The sequence below is a fragment of the Macrobrachium rosenbergii genome, chromosome 10 (genome assembly GCF_040412425.1).
Source record: "Macrobrachium rosenbergii isolate ZJJX-2024 chromosome 10, ASM4041242v1, whole genome shotgun sequence".
NCBI classification, from domain to species: Eukaryota; Metazoa; Arthropoda; class Malacostraca; order Decapoda; family Palaemonidae; genus Macrobrachium; species Macrobrachium rosenbergii.
In genome coordinates, this window is record NC_089750.1 from 42,529,013 (window position 1) to 42,554,827 (window position 25,815).

Below are 25,815 nucleotides of genomic sequence, written 5' to 3' on the forward strand. Positions count from 1 at the left end.
CGTCGGCTCTTCCCGCCCTTGGGCAGGAACCAATTCGCATTCTCCTCTGGGGTCTCACATTTCAGGGGCCACAAGGGCGCGGCCTCTCGAGGCTACGCCCTCGTTGCCAGTCTTAGAAGCCTGCGTCTAAGACTGGTTATGTGCCTGGCTCTTTTCGATTTCTTAGGAAGCTTAAAGCAGCCACTCCTGGTTTTTGGGAGTCTTGTAGGGCGCTTGAATTCTATGAATCATGAGCACTCTCCTGATGAAGGGCACAGGACAGAGGACGAGAGGGAGTGCCGAGACACCGGGTGTCTCGGTGCTGAGATGCCAGGTGCCAGGTGTCTCAGTGCTGAGATGCCGGGTGTCTCAGTGCCGGGATGCCAGGTGTCTCAATACTGCCCGCCAGCTGCTTCGTTTCCTCAGTCGGGTTTCATCCTTGTGTCTTGAACCTTAGGATTCGAGCATGCAGGATAGCAGACACAGAATTCCCCTTTAAACCTCCTTCTTGAGGGACCTCGGCCTCAAAGGAGTTTAGAGTTCGGGAAACTAGAGCTAGTTCACAGCAGACGAGTTCCGCCCTGTCTGGTTCCAATTTGTTCGAATGATTGGCTCAGCTCAGCTCGGCTCAGCTTTGTTGGCTTGCTCGCCCCGCCCAGCCCCTGGTCGTGTTTGCGAGACTGGTTCAGCTCGCCCGCCCGCCTGTCCCAGTCCACAACGCCACCCAGCTGGATTGCATTTGCATGATCGATAATGGTTCGTGTCACTGTCTTGGCTTGGCCCCTTTTTTTCCAAATCGGGTTCTCAGCTCTGTTCAAGTGAACTTTCTGCTCTTCCCAGGAAAGCGCTTTGCCACGGCACAAAATGCTGTTCTTCCCCGATGCGGCAGTAATCTCCTTCGGTTGATTATCGCCACGGTCCTTTTATTCCTGCTGGTCTTACTGGCAGGACAGGTGGGTGTACTCTTTCTCCTCACCTGTTCTCTTTTTCTCTCAATTGTTCCAAGAGGCATGAGACGAACAGAGAGAGCTATATACAAATTTGTTTTCAGAGTTCGGTTGCCTGGCGTGTTTGCTTTCCCCTGATTGTCTCATAGTACAACCAGGTAGCTGAGGAGGATTTCTTAATCTGTCAATTTCTCCCTCCAAGGAGAGAGAATACAGGAGTTTCATGCCTCAGAAGCAGCAAGGATCTTCCTCTTCAAATTAAAACGATTACCCTGTTTTTTCGGAGAATTTCTCGCTGATTCGTCAGCGCAAGGATCCCCGGGACAGGACCGCGGCTCCCCAATGAATAATCTTCATCACTCGCAACCCTTGCAGTTCCCAAGCAGCCGAGAGTTGTGGGGGCCACCACGGTTCTTGCCCGTGAGAGCATTCTCGACCAGATGAATACTTTTCTTCAGACAAGGAGTTCATTCAGGTCGAGACATCAAGCTTCTTCCCTGCCTCGACAGAGTACGAATTCGTTTTGCCTCGGAGGGTCTTGCTGACTGCAGGTTGTTCTGACATGGACTGGGTTCTCTCTCTCTGCTTCTCCTGGCCGTGAAGGGTATTCTCTTCCACAACAAGAGGCGGCAATCTTGGAGGGCACCTGCTGGTTTCCTCCGGGCAGTCTCCTGATGGATCCACACTCCTTCACCTTTAGGCTTTCTCTCCTTGGATACGACCATTCCTGGAAAGAACCCTGCCCTCTGGAGACTGGTCCTGTCTGGGGGTAGGTCTTCTTATACCAGATGGCAATCTGTGGGCAATTCTTGTGCTAAGACGAAGGACTCTGTCCTAATTCGGATCTCCAGTTTTGTAATTCCCAAGTTGGCTCGACCCTTAGGGATGAACCTTTACTTGGTTCTGCCTTTCTCTTTCAGAGATTTGCCAGATACCATGGTAATCAAGGTTCATACCAGGGCACTGCCTTGTCCTTTGGACAGTGGCCAAGACCTGTGGGTCTGAGTCATCTCAGCTCGACCTTGAGTTCAAGCCAGTTCCCCTCAACTCCTAAGAAGTCCCAGGCTTCAGAAGAAGATCGCGGAACACATGGCCCTCTTCTTCCCTTCCGGGAAAGTGAGCATAACTGTGTCTCTTTCCACCCTCTTTTCCATAAGGGAGGAGAGTGGAAGGGAAGAGAGAAAGAAGTGTCGACCGGGAAGAAGTTCTCCTACTGCAGATGCCTGGATAAAATGATACTTATCAAGTCTCTGGAGCTGGCAGTGACATTGTCTAGACCTGGGAATGGATTCCTTCAGGAGAAGTATCTATTTCCCTTAGGTCTCGGCAATTCTTTTCATTGAACTTCCATCCCGCTTCCTCTCCCATGCTCCCGATTCGGAAAATGCCAGCCCAGCTAGAGCTAATTGTCTTGGTATCCCGTCATCTTGCAGAAGCTTCCCCATGGTGGAGAATGGAGGTCTGCTTCCATTCTTCCATCCTTCTTTCCTCTTCGAAATAAGAGGAAATAGTTAAGCTAATGCTTGATTGAAGGAACCTTCAAATATGCTTGCATATTCCCTTCACATAGTGTATCTACTTCCAGATTCACTGATCGAGGAATAGGCACACACCTGTAAGACTTTGTCTTGAAGGTGTGTGACTGAGACGATTAATACCTTCTCATCAACATCCTGGACTCAAGGCAGCCTTTTGGCCTTCCGAGAATTCAGGATGAGATTTGCAATGCTCAGTGGTTTCGTTGAACAACAAAACCACAGTAGTGGCATTCGTCGACAGACAAGGGGGAATCGTTTTTTCCTCCTATTTCATCTGTTGACATTTGCAGATATTTGAGTGTTCTATAGCGCACCCGATAGCTCAATTAGCCAGATACATTCCCGGTGGGGATGTATTGGTAGGCGAACTTGGCCTCGGGTTTGAGTGATCGGGATGGAATGTGCTCTTCATTCTTTTCCTCATGAAGAGACTGCTTTCTTTGCCTCCCTGCACTTCAAGTCGGTAGTTTTCTCATTCCTTCGTACCAGACCCAGGTGCCGCAGCAGTGAGGCATGCTGTCTTTTTGGGGAATATCGATATCTACATTTTTCCCTCCACATTTGCCTGTTTTGCTAGGGGTTCACAAGCATTGCTCACCCCGAGTTACAGACAAATGGTGGAAGACTTTGCCTTTCGCCCGACCTGATAGCTCTGCTTCCGAGGCATTGAGGAGAGTTCTGCTTGACCCAACCTCCTGTAGCAGCTACACAAGAAGCAGTTCTTCAGGCAGTACATCACTGTGTGTTCTGGGCTGGGAGACCTTCCAGCTTTCCTTGCAAGCATAGGCTTTCTCGCTGAGTGGCAACGGATATAGCTGGATATCTCTTGAAGTCCTCTGCAACACGGTCTCAGGTACTGGATCCGTCTTCCCTGGTGGGTATCATTGACGAAACTACTTCTTGGGTCGGAGTCGCTCTTCAAGTCTGGACTTCCTCATCTTCTCCACTGAGGGTTGCATCTCTCCCTTTCATTTGTGAAGAACGTAGGCCCTTGCAACCTAGTCTTCCATCTGGAGTAGCCTTCTTCTCCTCAGTTGAGATTTAGCTATGGATGAGAAGCTTCTTCGGTCTTGCTGTCCCAGGGAACTGTTCCCTGGATGGCATGTGACTCTCGTTTAGGGTTCCTGTCCCGTGCTCTGCACGCGCCCTTACGAGAATCGTCGGATAAAGATGTGCCCTCTTAGGACCATGTTTCATCTCGCTCCGGCCTTGGCATAGAAGATGGAAGAACAGGTGAAGGGTATCAATACCTCGACTCCTTCTCGGATGTTGTAAGTGGACTTCGAATCCATTGGCATCTATTGTCGGGTTCGAGTCCTTCTTGTTCCCCTCCTCCATGGACTTTGTATCGATAATCCAGATCAGTCGTTACTTTGTCCTATTAGGGAGCTGTGGTAATTCCGAAAAGGCTCGACATTCCTAACCTGGATGTCGTTGACCGGAACTGCTTATCTGTCATAATCAATACTTTTATCAGCACTCCGATCAACTTTATCAACATCTGCAGGAGACGAAGCATGTGATTGTGTTCTCATCTGGATGGGTTGATATGAGTAATACGCTATGACAAACCAATAATAACAAAAAAATTTCATCTAAATAATCACATCCAGTACTAGTTACCTGTCGTAATCAGCCCTTTACTCACTGTCTCCTTTTATCAGCACCCCGTCCAACTTTATCAACATCGGATGATATGACAAAGATAAGGGGAAAATAAGGGAAAGATAAGGAAAGATAAGGCATGAGTGGGTATGAATAATACACTATGACAAACAAATAATAATAATATCTCATCTTAATAATCTCATCCAATACTATTGTATTGTAATCAGCCCTTTACTCACTATCTCCTTTTACTCACTATCTCCTTTCATCAGCACCCCGTCCAACTTTATCGGTGTCGGGGATGATATGGCAAAGATAAGAGAAAGACAAGGCAAAGACAAGGGGAAGAAAAGGCAAAGATAAGGAGGTAAAGGACCGAGAGTGGACTTTGACCCCGAGGGGACTTTGACCGCGATGGTGGACTTTGACCCCCAGGGGACTTTGACTGCAAGGGGAAATGAGTTATTCATGCCTACTCATGGAGGTAAGTAATATTAAAAACTATATATAAAAACAGCATCCGTGGACATTTACCTAGGTTTATCCAAAACTTTTGAGAAATTGCAGTTTTCGGATGAGAATTGATGATGTTTTGTCCAGAACATTTCCACTTGAAAATGGTGTTCCACAAGGAAGTGTCCTTAGTGGCACACTGTTTACTTTAGCAATAAATGATATCAGTAATAATCTACCTACCGGAATGAAAAGTAAGCTGTATATGGATGATTTTACCATAGATCATACAGCATCCTGCATAAAACATGCAGAGCGAATCATTAATAAAACCATAATAAAAATAGAGGAATGGACATCATCTATAGGCTTTAAATTATCCGTACATAAGACTCGAGCAGTCGTGTTTTATAAAAAAAAATAAAAAGTCGAAGAAAGGTGAAGAAATAGATTTGAAAATCAGAAATCATAGTATATCAATTGGCCAAACTGCAAAATTTTTGGGATTAGTATTTGATACTCACCTACATTGGAAAGCTCACATAACATACATGAAGTCAAAATGTAAAAGAGCATTAAATCTAATAAAAAAAACTATCGAACACTACTTGGGGAGCCGATAGACATACCCTTTCTGTACTGTATAGAGCAACTGCTGTCTGTCATTGATTATGGAAGCGAAATCGATAGCTCGGCATCAGACGCAACACTGAAAATGTTAGACCCATTTCATATAACAAAGGCCTTAGAATATGTTCAGGAGACTTTAGATCATCGCCTAAGTCATCTTTACAAGTTGAATGTGGTGAACTACCTCTCTCTCCATAGAGAGTTAGTAACCCTGAAAAGTGCCCTGAGAATTCAGACAAGTGATTCTCTGACCAAAATTATCTGAATTAAGAAATGTATTTATTAACAATCATTTACCACCTTTCCCAATCAGGTCTAGAATATTGTTCGAGTCACTGAATATAAACATACAGCTACCTTCAATAGTAAAATCCCCCCCCCGCCCCGTAATATGAATAAAATGAAAATTTGCACACACCTAAAATATTTATCAAAAAATTACTCATATACCCTAGAACACCATAGACAACATGCAGTAGAACATAAAATCCGAAAAGGTCCACATTACACCGTATACACAGACGGGTCTAAGTCACAATATGGAGTGGGATATGCTGCAGTATCCCAAGACAAAACGTATCAGTTCTCTATCTAATAATATCTCAGTATTTACAGCTGAGTTATGTACAATAGCACCAACCATAAAAATAATTGAAGAAGCCTCATCTAATAATTTTGGGATTTATAGCGACTCCAGAAGCGATATAGAAGCCATTCAAAGTTACAATCCAAAAAACGATATTGTAACAGCAGATTAAGTTTTCACTCCATAAGTTTTTACATAATAATGGAAAAAATATTGAAATATGTTGGATATCTGCCCGTGTAGGGATAAAACGAAACGAAGAGGCTGATAAAGCAGTCCACATGACAAGAGCAAATGGAGATATCCTTATTAGTGACTATATAAGATAAATAAAAACAATCATTGTAAATAAATTGCAAAATGTATTGAATAAAACCTGGTGTTGGAAAATGGAGTTCATCATGTCAGAGAGATAGACATGTGCAAGTGGGGGGAACAACACATCTTGGAGTCAGTTTAAGGACATACTGAATCACCACTTTGCTTGTTCAGCTAATATTACGCAAGCTTGGCAGGAAATTGAAATTGAACGTTACAGTATAGATGAAACCCCTAGAGTATTTGTTAACATAATGAAATGTAAATTGTATGCTTTTGAAATGAAATTTCCTAAGGATTCCCTTCCCAAAGCTAACAGTCTTGTGAAAAAGAAGTTATATAGAGGACCTAGCAGTACATCCCAAGAAAGGCTCAAGGATTTCCTTGGTGATAGGGTACCTTTAGAGAGATTCAGTGAATGTGTTGAGTATGAGTATCATCTAGCTACAGTAATTGGAGATGTTACCCAACGTAGAGTTCTTCCTGTTAATAATTCCAGTTCCCAACCACAGCCTGTGGTAAATAGTAATGCACATAGCACAACAGAATTGCAAGATCTGAGGAAGCAGATTAGTGATTTGTCTAACAAATTAAAGAGGTTCATTAAAAATAAAGAAAGCAATCAGCAGTGTGTTTACTGTAAGGTCAGAGATCACAAACAAAACCAATCAGTAGTGTGTTTACTGTAAGGTCAGAGATCACAAACTTCTGAATGTCCACATAACCCCCCAAGAGGAGTTTGTTTTGATTGTCACAAACCAAATTGTGATGGAGGTTTGGCAAAGTGTCCAGGACCTGTTAAGAGTGAATGACTAAGCCCAAGTGTCAGGTCTCCTTCTATCAATTTGATGATAAACAGTGTAAGGTGTTGTGCCTTAATTGATACTGGTAGTGAAGTATGTGTAGCACAAAAGATGCTCATGAAAACTTCAGGTTTACATTGTAATCAAATGAGAAATATACCACAACTTACTGGAGTTACTCAACATGTTCTCTCTGTTCTTGGTACAGTGTATTTGGATGTTCACAATAGTTCACATTAGTTCCAGGGTGGTTACCCATTTGTTTTCTGTTGTGTCTGATGGTTATCTGGACACAGACTTATTGTTAGGAGCCGATTTGATTAGGTCTGCACCAATGACATGGGATGATGCACATAAAATCATTATTTTTGGATAGATTTATTTATCCAGTAAGATATCTGAAACCTAGACCTTCTAATAAAAGGGTCAGACATTAAAGTACTTCAACCTAATGAACCTCATAAAGCTCAGGTTAGACTTAAAAAGAAACCTATTCTTCCTCAGTATACAGCTGGTATTTACCCATTACCCATAGGTGAACCTCCTAATATGTTGTTAGAATTTGTACCTGAAATTAAGGAGTGTCAAACTCAGTCTGCACTGTGCCTTGAAGTTAATGATGCTCAGGAAGTATTTTTGCCACTTGTCAATAATACTAAAACCGGGGTGACAGTGCAGGGTGGAACTTTATTAGGGAGTTATAGGACAACAAGTGAAGAAGACATTGATTAGCCAGTTCCAAAATAAAGGAAAACTAGAAATCAGAATGATTTAGTTCCTCCAGGTGTTGATGTTAATATCAAGTCAGGCAATACTAGAGAAGAAAAGCTTAAGCATTTGCTTTCTCAGAAAGATTATTCCAATCTTACTGTTGATCAACAGGCAGAATTAAGTGACATGTTGGTTGCTAATCACTCAGTGTTCATTCTTGAAGAAAAAGAACTAGGGAAGTTTAAAGATGTCCAAGCTCATATTGCGGTAAGTAATCCCCAGCCAGGTAGGTCTCCCATATATTGATACCCTGAAAAAGCCACAACACTTATTTCCACCATGTTAGAAGATATGGAAGAAAGAGGAATAATAAAACCTTCAAGTGCGGCATGGCTAAGCCCTATTGTACATGCTAGCAAATCTGATCACACTCAAATAATGTGCCTCGATTATCGTAAAGTCAACACACACCTCCAAGTTGATATTCACCCTTTACCAAGATTAGAAGAAATGGTAGAAACAGCTGCAGAAAACCATTATTATGCTTCCTTGGATATGAAAGATGCATATTAACAAGTGGAATTAGATGAAGAGAGTAGATATTTAACAACTTTTAGTGATGGAGTTTCACTGTATAGATTTAAGCGCCTTCCTTCTGGATTAAGTTGCAGTCCAGCTATATTTTCACATATCATGTCTAATATCTTGGCTCATCTTATTAATTAAGAAAGGGTGGGTTAAGAATTACTTAGATGATATTGTTGTTTGGGCTTCCATATTCCCAATCTTATTGAAAAGATAAGAGCAACTATTCAAACTTTTCAGTGAAAGAGGAGTGAAGTTAAATCTAAAGAAATGTCAGATAGGCCAAAGAAAATCGAATTCTTACGTCACATAATTTCAAAGGATGGTTGTGGACCATGTCCAGACAATATCAGTACCATAAAAAAATGAATTCCCTTTCTACTGTCATGGAAACTAGGAGATTTCTAGGAATGTGTGGGTTTTACAGGAAACACATTGAGGATTATGCTAAAATTGCTGTTCCCTTGACTAATCTCTTAAAAGAGAAAGAACCCTTTTTGTGGACAAAGGATTGTCAGTCCAGCTTTGAACAGATGAAACAAGCACTAATCACTGCACCAGTACTAGTAGAGGCTCAGATGACTAAACCCTTTAAATTATTCATTGATGCTAGTTTAGATCATGTAGGTGCTGTTTTGGTGCAGAGACAAGATGATCAGCTAAAACCTATTGGATATTTCTCTAAGAAACTGAAGCCAGTTGAACAACGTTACAGTATCACTGACAAAGAAGCGCTTGCTATTGTCTTAGCATGTCGTAAATTCCATAATTTTCTTTGGGGTGTTCCATTTACCATTCACACAGATCATCAGCCTCTAGTTTTTGTATTCAAGAGAAAGACAAAGTCGTCTAGAATGAGCAGATGGGTAATTGAGATGCGGAATTACTGTTTCAAGGTAGAGTATGCTGTAGGCCAGGTAAAAATGATCAGGTGGCAGATCAAGTAAGTAGACCAGTCATGGCAGTCTTTCATCAGAGTAGGGACAATTATCTTGGTCTAAGCAAAGATGAGTTCAAAGAAAAGCACTTAGTGGAACCAAGGTGGGCTGAACTAATAACTTTCCTAGAAGGTGGTAAATTACCATGTAAGAGGTTTCCTAGAGCTTTGATTAATCAATTCCTGTTGTATGAAGAATTGTTGTATCTCAGTGCAGATAAAAATGAAAACTCAATTCAATTGAGATTAGTAATTCCTAAGGATTTAACAAAGGGAGCTTTGAAGTTTGGTCATGAATCAGTGTCAGGTTACCTAGGTATATGCAAAACAATTGATGCTATTGAAAACCTGTTCTATTGGCCTGCATTGTGAACTGATGTTACCAAATATGTAAGTGAATGTGTTATGTGCCAAAAACATAAAGCCAGTAGTTCTTTACAAAAACATTTCCAAGAACTGCCTCCTGTAACTAAGCCTCTAGAGCGAATCAGTCCTGATTTAACTGATATGCTATCTGGTGCAAATGGTTATACATAGATATGTATGGACTGTTACTGATCATTACAGCAGGTATGTTAAGTTCTATCTATTGGGAAGTAATTCTACAGAGGAAGTAAGCAAAAACTCCTCGTCTATTTGAATGACTTTGGTGTGCCTGTGACAGTCATTCTTGATAATGGTGCTGAATTCACCTCAAACCAACTTAGACAATTATGCCAAGAACATAAGATAAATACTGGTTGTATTACCCCATATCATCCACAAGGACACAGTGTAAGTGAAAGGATGCATAGAACCATGACAACAGTACTAAATGTAATGGCCCAAGTACTAAGGTGAAACACAGCGTCTGCTCAATTCTGCTGTTCATACCACTCTTGGTTAACAAACCCACTATGTATTTTTCTCCCGTAGAGCACCTAGACAAGTGATTAGTCTGTTACCCACAATTACTGATGATGTAGAAGACTGTGCCATTGCAAAGGCTCGTGATATAATTCAGAAAGCTAATAGAGAGATGGCCAGCAAGTATCGTGCAATAGCCAATCAAAAGAGGAAAAATGAGAAAGTGAATGCAAACGCTCATGTGTGGGTTAAAAATGAAAATGTGATTCCTAGCGCTAGTAAGAAACTAAACCCCAGTGCTTGGAGATGGTGCTAAATATGAGCTGAAAAACATGTTTGACCAAACCATAATTGAACGTGCTGCTGACAAGGTGAAACTCTTTATAAGACAAGAGCAGTGGTTAGTAAAAACACAGGAAATGGACGTTATCACTCCTGATGTAGTGAATCAAAGAGTACTGTGCAAACCAGAGGTGCTAGTAATGTTGTTCCTCCCTCTAGGTTAATTGAAGAACTTTTAGATAATTGTATTTTTCATACTGTATTGTGTATTTTTGTATTTTCTATGAAGAATATTTTTGTATTTGCATGTTTTAGACAATTATATATATATATATATATATATATATATATATATATATATATATATATATATATATATATATATATATATATTATATCAACTTCCAAGTATATATTCTTGTATATTGTATCCATGGAACTTGTACTCAGTTGAGTCTTGTATGAAGAGTAGCCCGTCCAAAAGGTTTACAAACTCTGGTTGAGTTGTTCAAGTTATATTGTAAAGACGTCTTCTTTACCCATTAATGATGATCATGTATCGCATCTATCAACGCAGCAAGAATCTCATGTATATATTTGTATGTAGAATTTCCTGGCCTTTTCGCCAATATATATTTTATCACTGTATGTACATTATGTCTCTTGTTATTGTTATTTAATTGACTGTTAATAAACACAAATTGCTCTCACTCAGCGTGTGGGTCACGGAGACCTGGGTAGGGCACCACGTTTCTGTCCACATGCTGTTATGTATACCTTATGCCCAGGTAATAAATCAATCAGTACCCATTTCTGTCTTCTTTGACCTCACAAATGTTGACCCGAGGAACGACAGTAAATACAGGGGTTTTGGCTTTGCCATTAACAGACTCACTACAGCTGCTTGACCTTCAGAGAGCCTTTAATAGAACCATATGGCGACAAAGTCTAGACCTCTGAAAACTCCTTCCTTGGAGAACACCCATGCCACTAAAGGACTAATTACGGCATACCTTCTTCAGGTACGTTCTGGTGTCCTCGAATGGTTTAGCCCTGCCATTTACAATTCAAGTCAACCGTAATCAGAAGTCATTAACGGGACCACACGGCATATAGTTTTGACATCTGATGAGCCCCAAACACCATTAACGGACTAAATACAGTGCTTACTTCATGTTTTGGTGCGAGTCAAAATGTCAGACACTGAGGTAGAAAGTCATTCCGAGGAGACACAGATCCTCTGCATCCCCCTCTCGCCTTCGAAGGTAGCAATAACCCAGGCGATGAAACCGCCACCATTCTCACGGCAAAATACTGCATCCTGGTTCCTGTGGGCAGACGTCCATTTCTGTGTAGCTAAAATCACGGACAAGGAAACCAAAGCGGAAGTCACCATGACAATGCTGCTGGAGGAGGTCTTCAACAAAATCACCCCATGGTTGGACTCGCAGCTGGGCAAAGTCAAGTTCAAAGACCTATGAAAGAAACTCATTGACACGTGCTCCATGCCTGTCCCAGAGAGGGCCCAACGCGCCCTTGACCTGATGAACCAGCCCCTGGGGGACATCACCCAGGGACACCTGGGATGAACTACGAGGTCTCCTGATGCTGCTGGGCTGGAGGAGGGAGATCAGCTTGTCACAGGAAATATTCCTGCAGTGCCTTCCACAGGAGAGGAGGGCACAAATCATGGAAGCAGACGTGCTCTTGATGGACGAATTGGTGAGCCACGCACACAAACTCCACGAGGCCACCAAAGCCTCCAAGCACACCGCAACACCTGCAGCCTGGTAGCAGAAGCCGAAGAGGGGGACGCCAACGAGGTATACAGGAAGAAGGCGCCGCCGCAGGAGCAGAAGACGAGGACAAATCCAGCCTGGTGTTACTTCCATCGGAGGTTTGGAAAGGACACCAAGAATTGCAGAGCCCTCTGTTCTTTCATGAAAAACTAGGAAGGCGACCACCCATAGCAGTAGTGGCCACAAACCTTAGAGAATCCCAGGCAGTAGGATTCTTCATCCATGACACCAAATCGGGAAGATGGATAGACATGGGGGCTATGCAGTCGGTATTTCTGCCATCGGGGGAGGACCACGACTGCTTGTCCGGCGCCGCAGCCGCACTAGTGACCGCAAATGGAAGGCCCATCCGCTGCTATGGAACTTGGACCCGCAGAATATCCATCCTGGGCTATAAATATGAATGGCCCTTCATCAATGCAGATGTGGAGTTTCCCTTACTAGGCGCCGATTTCCTTGCACAACACGGACAGCTGGTAGAGGTCGGCTGAAAACGCCTGCTGGTTACCAGAACCTGCCGCTCCCGACCACTCTCTGCCGGACCAGGAATGGCCGCCATATGCTCCATCTGACTGAACAAATACAGCGCCCTCCTGCACAAATTCCCAGATGTCTTCAAGCCAGAACTGCGTCAGGTGCCAGGTACCCAGGCCAAGCACGGCATCCATCACCACATCACCACCACAGGCCCACTGGCACATGCCAAGTTCGCCGCTGCCACCCAAGAAACTCCAGGATGCTAAATGAGCATTCACCAAGATGGAAAGGATGGGTATCTGCAAAAAGGCATTGAGTCCATGGGCATCCCCCCTCCACATGGTGAAGAAACCAGATGGTTCCTGGAGGCCCTGTGGGGACTATCGTCAACTGAACCTAGTGTCAACACTGGACCACTATCCCCTGCCAAACATGCAGGGCCTAACAGGAGCCCTGCACGGGGCCAAGATATTCACAAAAATGGATTTGCTCAAGTCCTATTTTCAGGTGCCAGTACATCCCGACGACGTTCTGAAAACAGCCATCATCAAGCCGTTCGGGACATATACCTTCTCTTACTCCACCTCCTGCCTCAGGAATGCCGGAGCCCCATTCCAACGCCTGATGGACAGCATCTTGGGGGACCTACCTTTCTGCGTCTGCTTCATGGATGACATCCTGATCTTCTCCAGGTCCCCGGAGGAGCACCTGGGTCACGTCCGGGCTGTGCTGAAATACCTTCAGGAGAACGGATTGGTCGTCAGATTCGACAAGTGTACCTTTGGAGTGGAGAAGGTAGACTTCCTGGGACATGAGGTCTCTCTGACAGGTTCTGCCCCATGGCCTCCATTGTTGGATGCAGTGAAGGATTTTCCACCACCAAAAAGATCAAGTCCCTGCAGGAGTATTCGGTATGGTCAACTACTACCGACGATTCGTGCTGGACATCGCTCGCATCGTGTATCCCCTAACTGGAATGCTGAAGGGGAAGCCAAAAGCACTGACTTGGGAAGTCCTGCAGCAAAAGACGTTCGAACAGACGAAGGCAGCTCTCTCCAAAGCCACCACCTTAACATATCAAGACCCCACCACCCCTCTGAGACTTACCACCGACGCCAGCAACGTTGCTTGCGGAGCCGTGCTGGAGCAGATAGTAGACAGTTCCCCCCGCCTGCTTGCGTTTTTTAGCAGCAAGTTAAAGCTGCCGGAGACCTGCTACAGTGTATTCGACAGGGAACTGCTGGCAATCTACCAAGCCGTGCGGTACTTCAAGTATCTCTTGGATGGCAGCCCATTCACCATCCTGACAGACCACGAAGGCAGGAAATGCATGGTCAGCAAGACAGCAACGGTACCTGGCTGCTATCTCCGAATTTGGATGCACCATCAGTTAAGTCCCTGGCAAGACAAACCCGGTAGCCGACACCCTATCAAGGATTGAAATAAATTCAGTCCACCTGGGCATAGACTACAAAGACCTGGTGAAGGAACAGGCCACAGACCCGGAAACGGCAGCTTACCGCACAGCACTTACCGCACTGAAGTGGGAAGACGTGCCAATAGGTGAATCCAGATTGACACTTCTCTGTGACACCAGCACAGGCCACCCACACCCCCTGATAACCACGTCACAAAGAAAGCAGGCGTTCGACATCATCCACGGGCTGTCCAATCCATCAAGACGAACAACAATGTGCCTAATGACAGAGAAATTTGTGTGGCGTGGGATCAGGAAGGACATAAGAGAATGGGCGAAGAACTGCATACCGTGCCAGACAAATAAGATCACAAGGCACACGAAATCAGGCATCAGAGACTTCCCTCAACCACAACGGTGTTTCAGGCACATCCACGTAGACGTTGTAGGACCTCTGCTGCAATCAGGGGATGCCAGATACCTCCCGACAATCATAGACTGTTCCACATGATGGCCGGAAGCAACCCCAATGGTAGAAGCATCAACAAGTGCCTGCACGGAAGCCCTACTATCAAGTTGGATAAGCTGTTTCGGTGTGCCGGCCGATATAACCACAGACAGGGGCCCGGCATTCTTGTCGGAAATCTGGGTCTCCCTGGCACGCCTGATGGGGATGTAAGGAAGGTATTGAGTGACATATTGGCTGGGTGTTGTCTAGTTTATTGTTGGTTCCTTACTGAGTGAATGTACAGAATCTTCAAAGTTGTTATTGGCTGGTGCGAGCCGCAAAGTAGTATCTACACACAGACAAGGCAAAACAGAGATTATGTTTTGGACATCTGTGCTTGTCGACAGGCAAACAGATGGCGATTGTGAGAGACATAATAAACATACAATGATAAAACATATATCAATGGAAAGGGCAGAAAATTCTACATATGGACATTTGCACGAGATTCGAGACAGATTAATGAATACAATGCAGTAGCGTAATATATGTGAAATGGCGAGACGTTTGGCATCTTCACAAACAGAAACATACATACAGTTTGATACGGAAGATTTGGTGAAACATTATGAGTACAGTTTGATACAGAAGATTTGGTGAAACATTATGAGTACATGATTGGAATGTTTGCATGGCAATGCAAGTAATGGTGATTGTACATGAATCGAGACAACAATGGTTAGAGAGAAACAGACTGGAATATTGTATGGTAGAAGTTGCGTTCCTTCGAGTGGTCCCCTCCAGCTGACGCATGGGAGGGAGAGAGAGAAAGCGGGATGCTTTGTCTTGTTTTGTCCATTGGATGATTCACACACACGTGTGCCTGTAGGACTGCCATGCAGTCCCTTACAATACTCCAGAGCTGCCCAGAGGTGCAAAGCCCCCTGCCCTTTCTTCCCTTCAAAAAATTGGAGGAGGCAGCAGCCAACCCCACAGGCTGCCGTGACAGCAGCAGCAAAAACACCCACGGGCCCCCTACCATTAGGGTTCTACGTCCGCGACGCTATCTCTGGTAAGATAATGTTGGTCGACACTGGAGCCATGCGTTCGGTGTTCCTGCCTTCAGGAGAGGACCGCAGATGCCCGCCGGACCCGACTGCCTGCCTGATGGCCACAAACGGGTCCCCCATCCTCTCCTATGGCACCAAGCTCCTGTCAATCTCCATCCTTGGCCAGAGGTACAGCTGGGAGTTCATCAGCGAGGACGTCAGGACTCCACTCCTGGGGCGGACTCCTGCTAAGTAACCAGTGGTTCTTAGCCACGACTAATCTTTGGGCCAGCCCAGGAGAGCTTCAGCTCAGTGGTCTAAGGTATACTTAACTTTTCAGTCTAGCAGTCGACGTCGGCCACAAACGCCTGCTAGACACCCAGTCCTGCCAGTCCCTGCCCTTGTTGCCAGGCCCCAGGGAGCCCGCGATCTGTTCCATCATGCCCCACCAGTACGGTTCCCTCCTGAAGGAATTCCCGGAGGTCTTCTAACCCGAGGTCTGCCAGATGCCCGGGACTCCTGCCAAACATGGGATATACCACTATATCAAGATGAAGGGCCCCCGATGCACTCAGAGTTCCAACGACTTCCCCCGCAGCGCCTTCAGGAGGCCAAAAAGGCCTTCGCTGAGATGGAAAGGATTGGCATATGCAAAAAGGCTCCCAGCCCGTGGGCCTCCCCTCTTCACATGGTGCAGAAAGCGGACGGCACCTGGAGGCCCTGCAGGCAACTACAGGTGGCTGAATCTGGCAACAGAGCCAGACCACTACCCCTTGCCGGACATGCAGGACCTGACGGCCTCTTTCCACGGGGCCAAAGTATTCTCCAAAATGGATCTATTAAAGTCTTATTTTCAGGTACCAGTAGCACCGGAGGACATCCCCAAAACTGCCATTGTCATGCCCTTTGGGTCCTATGTTTTCGCCTTCCCCACCTTCGGCCTGAGGAATGCGGGCGCGACCTTCCAGAGGTTGATGGACAGCATCCTGGGGGACTCGGACTTCTGCATCTGCTACGTCGACGATATCCTAATCTTTTCCAGATCGCGGGAGGAACACCTGTGACACATCCGCAAGGTCCTACAGCGCCTGCAGGATAATGGCCTTTTCATCAGGTTCGACAAATGCACCTTTGGCGTTGAGAAGGTAGAGTTCCTGGGCCACGAGATATCCCCAGATGGCATCCGCCCAATGTCGTCGAAGGTTGAAGCCGCCGAGAAGTTCCCCACCCCTACCTCCATCAGAGGTAGGGGATGGTCAACTACTACAGAAGATTCATCCCGGGGATTGCTCACACCATGGCCCCCCTGACGGAGGTCCTCAAGGGACGTCCAAAGACCTTAGTGTGGGGCCCCGACCAGATCAGAAGGGTGGGTGTTCGGGTCACTCCTGGGTCACCAGTGTAAGGAAGGTATTGAGTGACATACTGGCTGGGTGTCATCTAGTTTGTTGGCGGTTCCTTACTGAGTGAATGTACAGAATCTTTGAAGTTGTTATTGGCTGGTGCGAGCTGCAAAGTAGTTTCTACACACAGACAAGGCAAAACAGATTATGTTTCGGACATCTGTGCTTGTCGACAGACAAACAGATAGCAATTGTGAGAGACATAATAAACGTACAATGATAAAACATATATCAATGGAAAGGCCAGGAAATTCCACATATGGACATTTGCATGAGATTTGAGACAGATTAATGAACACAATGCAGTAGCATAATATATGTGAAATGGTGAGACATTTGGCATCTTCACAAACAGAAACATACAGTTTGATACAGAAGATTCGATGGAACATTATGAGTACATGATTGGAATGCTTGCATGGCAGTGCAAGTAGTGGTGATTGTACATGAATCGAGACAACAATGGTTAGAGAGAAACAGACAGGAATATTGTATGGTAGAAGTTGCGTTCCTTTGAGTGGTCCCCTCCAGCTGACACAAGGGAGGTAGAGAGAGAAAGTGGGATGTTTTGTCTTGTTTTGTCCATTGAATGATTCACACACACACATGTGCCTGTAGGACCGCCATGTAGTCCCTTACAGGGACAGCACTCCACAGTATGATGGCATACACCACTGTGGCCAACAGTATGGTGGAAAGGACCCACCGTTCATTGAAAGCAGTTCTGATGGCACGTTGTACTGACGAGAATTGGAAGGAGCAGCTACCCTGGGTCCTGCTGGGTCTCCGCACCGCACCAAGGGCAAACGATGAGGAATCTCCCGCAGAAAAAGTCTACGATGAAGCATTGGCCATACCTGGAGAATTCTTCCTCACAGAGCTGGACGACCCGGATACATCCCTTCCAAGATTAAGAGAAATTGCAAAGAAGTTCGCGCCCTGCCAGAGGACTTTCGCAGACAGGACCCATAACTTCAGCCCAGAAGGCCTGAAAACTTGTACACACATCTTCATGAGGAATGATGCCCACCGCCCACCCTTGACCAGACCATACAGAGGACCATACCGAGTCATCAGTAGAACATCCAAGGCCTACCTCATCAACATCCATGGGCAGAAAGGCTGGATATCTATCAACAGGTTAAAGCCAGCCTTCGTAATGGACAGAGGGACCTGGGAGGAAACCAGCAGACGTCCCAGAATTCCTCCACAAAACAAGACCTCGGATGAAGAGATTGTGAGAGAGGTGCGAAATAATAAGCAGGAAGACAAGTACCGCTAGTTTATTGATGAAGCGAGCTGCTTATAAAGTGGCGTGTGGATGTCTGCGTACTTCGCAGAGACCGTGGGTACAAAGATTTACAGGTGATCTGAGGTCAAACTAATTCTCTACAAAAACAGGACAGGTTCATACAGAAAACATAGTGATCAATGATGTCTGATACATAACATAAATACTTCGTTACATGTACATAAAGCATGATCATTTGGAAAGACAATAAAATATACAATTTACAATTATGGTGAAAAACGTGTTCTGGCCGACCCCAGGTCGATGTGAAGGCACCATAGAAAACAGGATGTTCACTATAGAGAACGCGTTGAGCGGGGACTTTACAATACTCCCCCCCCCACAAGACGGAGGTAATGTCTGATCAAAGCAGGTATCTGCTGGGGAGACGAAGGGGGCCTCGCTTCCTCAATGTCAACTAGAGAGGGTGGTCGCCTTCCTCGGCACCCTCTGGAGCGGTTTGTTGGGGTGCCTTTCTGTCTGGTTTCTGGGTTTTTCAGGGATGCCCACGCCTCTTTCCTGTGCACGGGGCTGTCCGAGGGGGTGCCACACCCTGCGGGAGGCTTTGGGGACCGCCTCCGATGTCCTCCTCCAGGAATGTGGGTTTGAGATAATCTACAGATATCCAGTCTTCCCGACCGTGGACGGCTACTCGGAATGCCTTCTTGTTCCTTTCCAGTACAAGGAAAGGTCCTCTGTAGGGTCTAGTTAAGGGTGGGCGCACAGCGTCGTCCCTGACGAAGACGTGGGGAATTACACAAACGCAGAAGTCCAGGACCCCCAGGATGCTGTCCATCAACCTCTGGAAGGTTGCGCCCGTGTTTCTCGGGCCGAAGATGGAGAAGGCGAAGACTTAGGACCCGAAGGGTGTGATGATGGCGGTTTCAGGGATGACCTCCGGCGCTACTGGTACCTGAAAATATGACTTTAAAATATCCATTTTTGAGAATATTTTGGCCCTGTGGAAAGAGGCCATCAGGTCCTGCATGTTCGGCAGGGGGTAGTGCTCGGGCTCTGTTGCAAGGTTCAGCCGCCTGTAGTTGCCATGTAAAGGGGGGAGGACCACAGGCTGGGAGCCTTCCTGCATATGCCCATCATCTCCATCTCAGCGAAGGCCTTTTTGGCCTCCTGAAGGCGTTGCGGGGGAAGCCGTCGGAACTTTGCGTGCGTTGAGGGGCCCTTTATTTTGATATGGTGGTATATCCCGTGTTTGGCAGGAGCCCCGGGCATCTGACGGAGCTCGGGTTTGAAGACCTCCAGGAACTCCTTCAGGAGGGAACCGTACTGGTGGGGCACGACGGAATAGATGGCGGGCTCCTTGGGGCCCGGCGATAAGGGCAGGGACTGGCAGGAGTCGGTGTCCAGCAGGTGCTTGCGGGTGACGTCGACTGCCAGTCTGAAGTGGGCGAGGAAGTCTACCCCTAGGGGGGCATCCTGATGTCGGTGATGATGAATTCCCAGCTGTACCTCTGGCCAAGGATGGAGATCGACAGGAGCTTGGTGCCGTAGTAGAGGATGGGGGACCCATTCGTGGCCGTCAGGGAGGCAGTCGGGTCCGGTGGGCGTCTGCGGTCTTCTCCTGAAGGCAGAAACACTGAACGCATGGCTCCAGTGTCGACCAACATCATCCTGCTGGAGATGGTGTTGCGGACGTAGAACCCTACTGGTAAGGGGCCCCTTGGTGTTTCTACTGCTGCTGCCATGGCGGCCTGTGGGGTTGGCCGCCGCCTCCTCCGTTTTTTGAAGGGAAGAAAGGGCAGGGGTCTTCACATCTCTGGGCAGCTCTGCCAAACCTCTGGTGGTAATAGCAAAGCCCTGGCCCCTCCCTCTTCTGCTGGTGGGACGGCCTTTTCTGTTCGACGACGTTGACAGGCTCCATGGTGGGGTCCTCCGGCAGGAGGCAGTTGGCGGAGTGTGCGGGTGTGGTCGCCCGCTTGGCCACCTTCGTGGAATCCGCCAGCTGCTGCACTACCCTGATTAGATCCTTGACCAACAGGGTGTGTGCGCCCATGATCTGCCCACGGATCTCCAGCAGTAGCTGCCGCAGGAAGATCTCCCTCGACAGGCTGATTTCTTTGCGCCTTCCACTGCTGTCAGTCTCGGGGAGGAGGAGGAGGTCCTGGAGGGCATTTCATGTTTCCAAGAGGTTTCCCTCCTGCCGGGGGTTTGGAGGGCGAGGTCGAGGGCACGGGCAGCTCTCTCTGTACATAAAGCATGATCATTTGGAAAGACAATAAAATATACAATTTACTATTATGGTGAAACACATGTTTTCTGGCCGACCCCAGGTTGATGTGAAGGCACCGCAGAAAACGGGATTTTCACCATAGAGAACGCATTGAGCAGGTACTTTACAAGATCAGCAGCCTGAAACGAGCTGAGGACGTCCCAAGGGTCTCACAAAGGATCTCATCCGCCAGCAAAACCACTAGGCGACTCAGCAGTCGAAAATGCCCACAACCTCAGGTATCAAGAACTCTGGGTCCGCTCCTGCTCCCAGGGAGATACTGTGATTAACATTCAACAGATCTTCCAATCATTTTTTCATAATAATTGTCTTGGGGGCGGGAGTACTTGTAAAGGCGTCTTCTTTACCCATTAATGATGATCATGTATCGCGTCTATCAACGCAGCAAGAATCTCATGTATATATTTGTATGTAGAATTTCCTGGCCTTTTCGCCAATATATATTTTATCACTGTATGTACATTATGTCTCTTGTTATTGTTATTTGATTGACTGTTAACAAACACAAATTGCTCTCACTTAGCGTGCAGGCACGGAGACCTGGGGTCAGGCACCATGTTTCCGTCCACATGCTGCTATGTATACCTTATGCCCAGGTAATAAATCAATCAGTACCCAGTTCTGTCTTCTTAGACCTCACAATATGACTGCTGTGTAAGCTAGTCATTAGGATGCTTTAAGAAGTAAATTATCTTCAAAGGAAAGTTTTCCTGCTTATGGTTGTTGAGTGAATGAGCCTGAATGACGATGTATGTGAATGTTGTGAGAAAAATGATAATAAGTGATTATACCCCTGATGAGGAGTGACTAGATCTTAACTGAATTTAAGTTCCTTACTGGATGGGTTGATATAGTTCTCGGCTAGCACTCTGCTGAGCCCGAGTTTGCATCTCTGGCCGACCAATGAAGAATTAGAGGAATATATTTCTGGTGATATAAATTCATTTCTCACTATAATGTGGTTCGGATTCCAAAATAAGCTGTAGGTCCCGTTGCTAGGTAACCAACTGGTTCTTAGCCACATAAAATAAGTCTAATCCTTCGGGCCAGCCCTAGGAGAGCTGTTAATCAGATCAGTGGTCTGGTTAAACTAAGGTATACTCTATCTCTCTTAACTAAATTTAAGATCACTTTTACATAAGTGTTTAGCTTGGTAAAATTATTAGGATGGTTAGGTAGAAACACGCCTTAAGGGTGGCATCCCACAACTTGTTCTGTAAGTCTGTTAGCAAACCTTACTGATTAAATGTTGCAGTTTATATCTCTGGTTGAGAGATAGGAAGTATTTACTGTTTGCGAGACCTGTATTGTTATTGTTAGATTTATAGTCTACCCTAAATATTGCAATGTAAGGGACTGGTTGTCCTTGATAAATGAAAACCAATTTCTATAGGGGTAAAGTGATGTAATGACAGAAATCCTTCATTCAAATTAATGACAATACCCTTCATAATTGGTGGACTGGAAAAACGAATTGTTTTTCATCTTATCAAGACGTTAAGTAAACCACTCGAAGCTGAGATTTTCTGTGATCAAGTGTGAGCACGTAAGTGCGTAAATGTAACTAAGTGCGTAGTTACGTAAGCTCAAGTCGCATTGTTCGAGCCAAGGTCTATAGAGATACATGGTTCGAGATGTGTACGATGGCATGAGAGAAGGAATGTAGCTCCCCTTATTTTCATGTGAAATGTCATATTTCTCCCTTGTAAAAGGGAACCAGTATAAGTACCACTTTAGGAAACAGTTCTAACAATTATGGAAGGAATCCACTAAGAATAAGTTGTTTACACCATGTATCCTCTTACTAAGAAACATTAAACAAACCACGGGAGTCAGTGCTTCCCCCAACCCTAAACAAAAATAAAGATTCATCCTACTCCGATGTCAAGTACCAGGTCAAGCTAAGAGTAGACCTGGATTTATTAACTTAGACCGGTGTGTTACACTTGTAGTAGCCTATGCCAAACTTTAAATTATGCATAGGCTAGGCTGATTTTAATTGGTGATAATAACGGTCGGGCATGTGTTGTGTGAGTGCCCAAAGTATGACCAAAGACTTCAGCTGGAAATAAGTCAGTGAGGAAATTTTATCATAATCTACATTTTCAGTAATTTCGATTTTCATGTTCATGAGGAACTGTGATTTAATTAATAAAATATGAAAATACGAAAACTTAGGGCGTTTAAGGAATTTTAAAAAAAATTTTTAAATGTTACTTAACTTATTCTGAATTTTAATATACCTTTTTAGTATGTATATATGGTGTGAGGTTCAAGAGAAATATCAAAACAGAGACTGATTCTTTATTATTCTCGACAGATGTTTGTAAGGCAAAAAGCGGACGGAAAGGTAGCGGGCGACCCAGTAAAGTCCCTGCTGAGCGGGTTTTCTGTGGTGACCCCGACCCGTTTTCTTCGCTTCTCCTAGGGTCGCCGCTCCTGGGTAACGGGTCACGCAAAATTCAGACATACCTAATCAATTAAATTGTTTTATGTAAAAACTTAGCTGCTACCAAATTGTGTGTTATGTGTTCCTTCTTTCAGGGCTCAGAATGTATTCAACTCTGCTATTGTTTAGTGTTTTTTTATTGTCAAATGTTATTGACCTCAGGTCACCCTTGTTCTCATTGTATTCCTCGGCGTGACGTCAGTCCGCCGCTATATAAACCGCCTGTGTCCACAGTAAAGTAGCAGTAACCTTATCCTGCTCGTTTCTTTGACACCTCTTAAAAGCCAAGCCCCCCGCTGCATCCATACAAGATTTGTGTTTTCTGGCAAGCATAAAAATATGTACAACATTCGTTACATGGCATATAAAAGGTAGATATGTATATCGGCAGAAAGGGCGTACAATGATACATAAGATGAGGTACATAAAGAATCTGAAATAAAGACAGGTAAAACACATAACGTGATTAATGTACATCCGAAAGGAGAAACAAAAGGAAGGAGAGGCGCGATTTGTCGCCCTTACAATGGAAACATGAGTAAATGTATTCATAGTCTGTGCGTGTGTTTCAGTATGGGAGCACTTGCCTTTGTGCAGTTTTTAATTTCATTTTCATTCATTCATCAACATACTGATAGTCAGCTCAGTAGTCTGGTTAAACTATAATAATAATAATAATAATAATAATAATAATAATAATAATAATAATAATAATAATAATAATAATAATAATAATAATAACTGTCATAGAATTGTTGAATTGACTTGTCTCTCAATTTTAATTGTCGTTAGGAAATTGGTTTGTCTAACTTTTTGCACTTTGTCGTACAGATTGTTACACTGACTCTATATTTTGTACGAGTGTTTAAACTGTGTCAAACTGACACTATTTTTCCCATGAGTGTGATAAGAACTTTTTCTTTGTTTTATGATTTTGAATCCTGTTCTTATTCATTGAAAAGTTGTCTTTATAGAATGCAAAATACTGTACTAATTGTATACTTACCCGTTGTTAAAACAGACGCCGCCCAACCTTCCCACCAATTAGTGGGCTGTCAAGAAAATGCTGAGGAGCTAAAATATTCCAAACACACCTGGTGTATAACAGGTGTATCAGACATTCATCCGGGTCAACCATATGATCTTTTGCCAACTTGCCCATTGGTGCAGAGATATGAGCTAAGGGGATTACCCATGCCATAAGTACCCATTATGTATGTGAGCATTGTGACCTTATAATTGAAGGGATTTAATTAAAATTTTTACATCTTATTGAAAAAGTAATATTCAAAATTCCCACATTAGGAAACCATAAAACATGACTCCAAAGTTTATAAATTTTACGGTTGAAAAAAAACTTGTAATTTTTCATAAATAATATACATGAAAAAGTAGCAGTCAAAAATATTTTAACTGATGCTAAATTAATGACACATGCTGTGAAAGTTTCTTGGACTTTTGTTCAGCCTTCTTCGAGATATGTTCTTTTACTTTTTTGAAATATAAATTTTAAGAGCAAAAGAATGAATTAAAAATAGTAATTATTTTGTAATTATGAAACTACGATAGGTAGGAAGTTGATTTTTGCAGTAAAAGTATTTCTTCATATATGAAACATCCCCTAATCATTACCGAATAATCCCCCTCAACTTGGGACCACCTTGGCGTGGTGAGGGGGCTCTTGAACCCAAGGAATCTGTTCCCAGGTTTAAGTCCAAGAGTCCCATATGGCATTATATATTTGTTTGGATTAAATTATGTGGAATTTTCCACTGTTACTAAAATTTATTAGACCTGATAAATAGGAAAAGATATCATGGCTGGGGATGGGTTTATATCCGAAGCTATATAATGGGAACTGTGGTAGGACCATCAACTGCCCGATAATGTTCGGACCTGAGAGATATCAGGTGGAACTATTCTTTAGGGCTGGACCACGGATTCCAGGGGGGTCTGGTTCTAGGGATAGGACTCTCAGCAATCTATCCGGTTTGCCCATAACATGATTAGGGTGGGGATGATTGTATTCTTGTAATGCTCTCAGTCCTAGCAAGCGGGTTTGGCTTACACGTGGGTCACTCTAATCATGTTGTGCCATCCCCCTGTGGGGTAGGGTAGGGGGCAGGTATTTGGGAGTCAGTTCTCACTTGTGCCAATAGTGGAAGAATAAACTCCATGAAAGGCTGATGATATTTTTTTAAGGTTTTCAGGTTTCTTTTTTTTTTCTCGCTCTCCCCTCAATCTTTATGACAAGTCAGTATAAGGATTTGCACCCCTGGACCCTTTGATGGTAGCGAATCAGCACAGTTGACAACCACTGGAACATCATCTGAAAATCCTTCTTTAGAAAAGCCAAAACAAAATCAGAATGTAATAACACTGGAGCCATATGCTCCAGTACAGAGGAAACCAATAAAAAGTAAATACCGTTTTGACCCAACCTTGACTCACTTTGACTCCCTCTTTGGGAGTGGCAGTTGGTCAAGGTTTCTAACCTTAGAAGCTGACCAGAAAATATCAGCACTCAAGTTGGAAAATTATTTATTAAGCAGACACTCTACAACTGAAATGTCGTTTAGACAAATAAAAGAAAAGACTTGGCTGATAGAGGCCACAACAAAAAGTCAGTCTGAAAATTATCTAACAATGAAAAAATATAGATAACATAAATTTAAAAATAAAAAAAACAGGATACTATGAACAGTATTCAGGGTACCATTGTACTTCCTGAGAATAATAACGAGCCAGTTGAAAAGAAAATACTATTAGACTCACTTAAAAAGAGATACCCCAAAGTACAGGATTGCGAACTATATGATCTGCCAAGTAAACAGATGAATAAACAAGTCTTAAAATTCGCAAAAATAAAATTTAAGGGTCAAGACCTACCTCAGAAAATAAAAATTTTAGGCCAAACCAGAGAAGTAAGACCATACGTCCCAAAACCGCTACAATGTCAGAATTGTAGTAAATATGGACACGCGAAAAAATATTGTCGAAGTGACCCTGTG

At 44.3% G+C, this 25,815-nt stretch overlaps 1 protein-coding gene across 1 annotated transcript in view; it reads left to right on the plus strand.

The window, feature by feature from the left end:
• Positions 1 to 22,800, plus strand: part of Cox11 (Cytochrome c oxidase copper chaperone COX11) — a 263,017-nt gene extending 240,217 nt beyond the window's left edge. Inside the window, exon 4 of the mRNA XM_067110185.1 lies at positions 22,676 to 22,800. Coding sequence (XP_066966286.1) covers positions 22,676 to 22,783 — 108 coding nt within the window. The 3' untranslated portion in view covers positions 22,784 to 22,800. The remainder of the gene's footprint in view (positions 1 to 22,675) is intronic.
• The last annotated feature ends 3,015 nt before the right edge of the window (positions 22,801 to 25,815 follow it).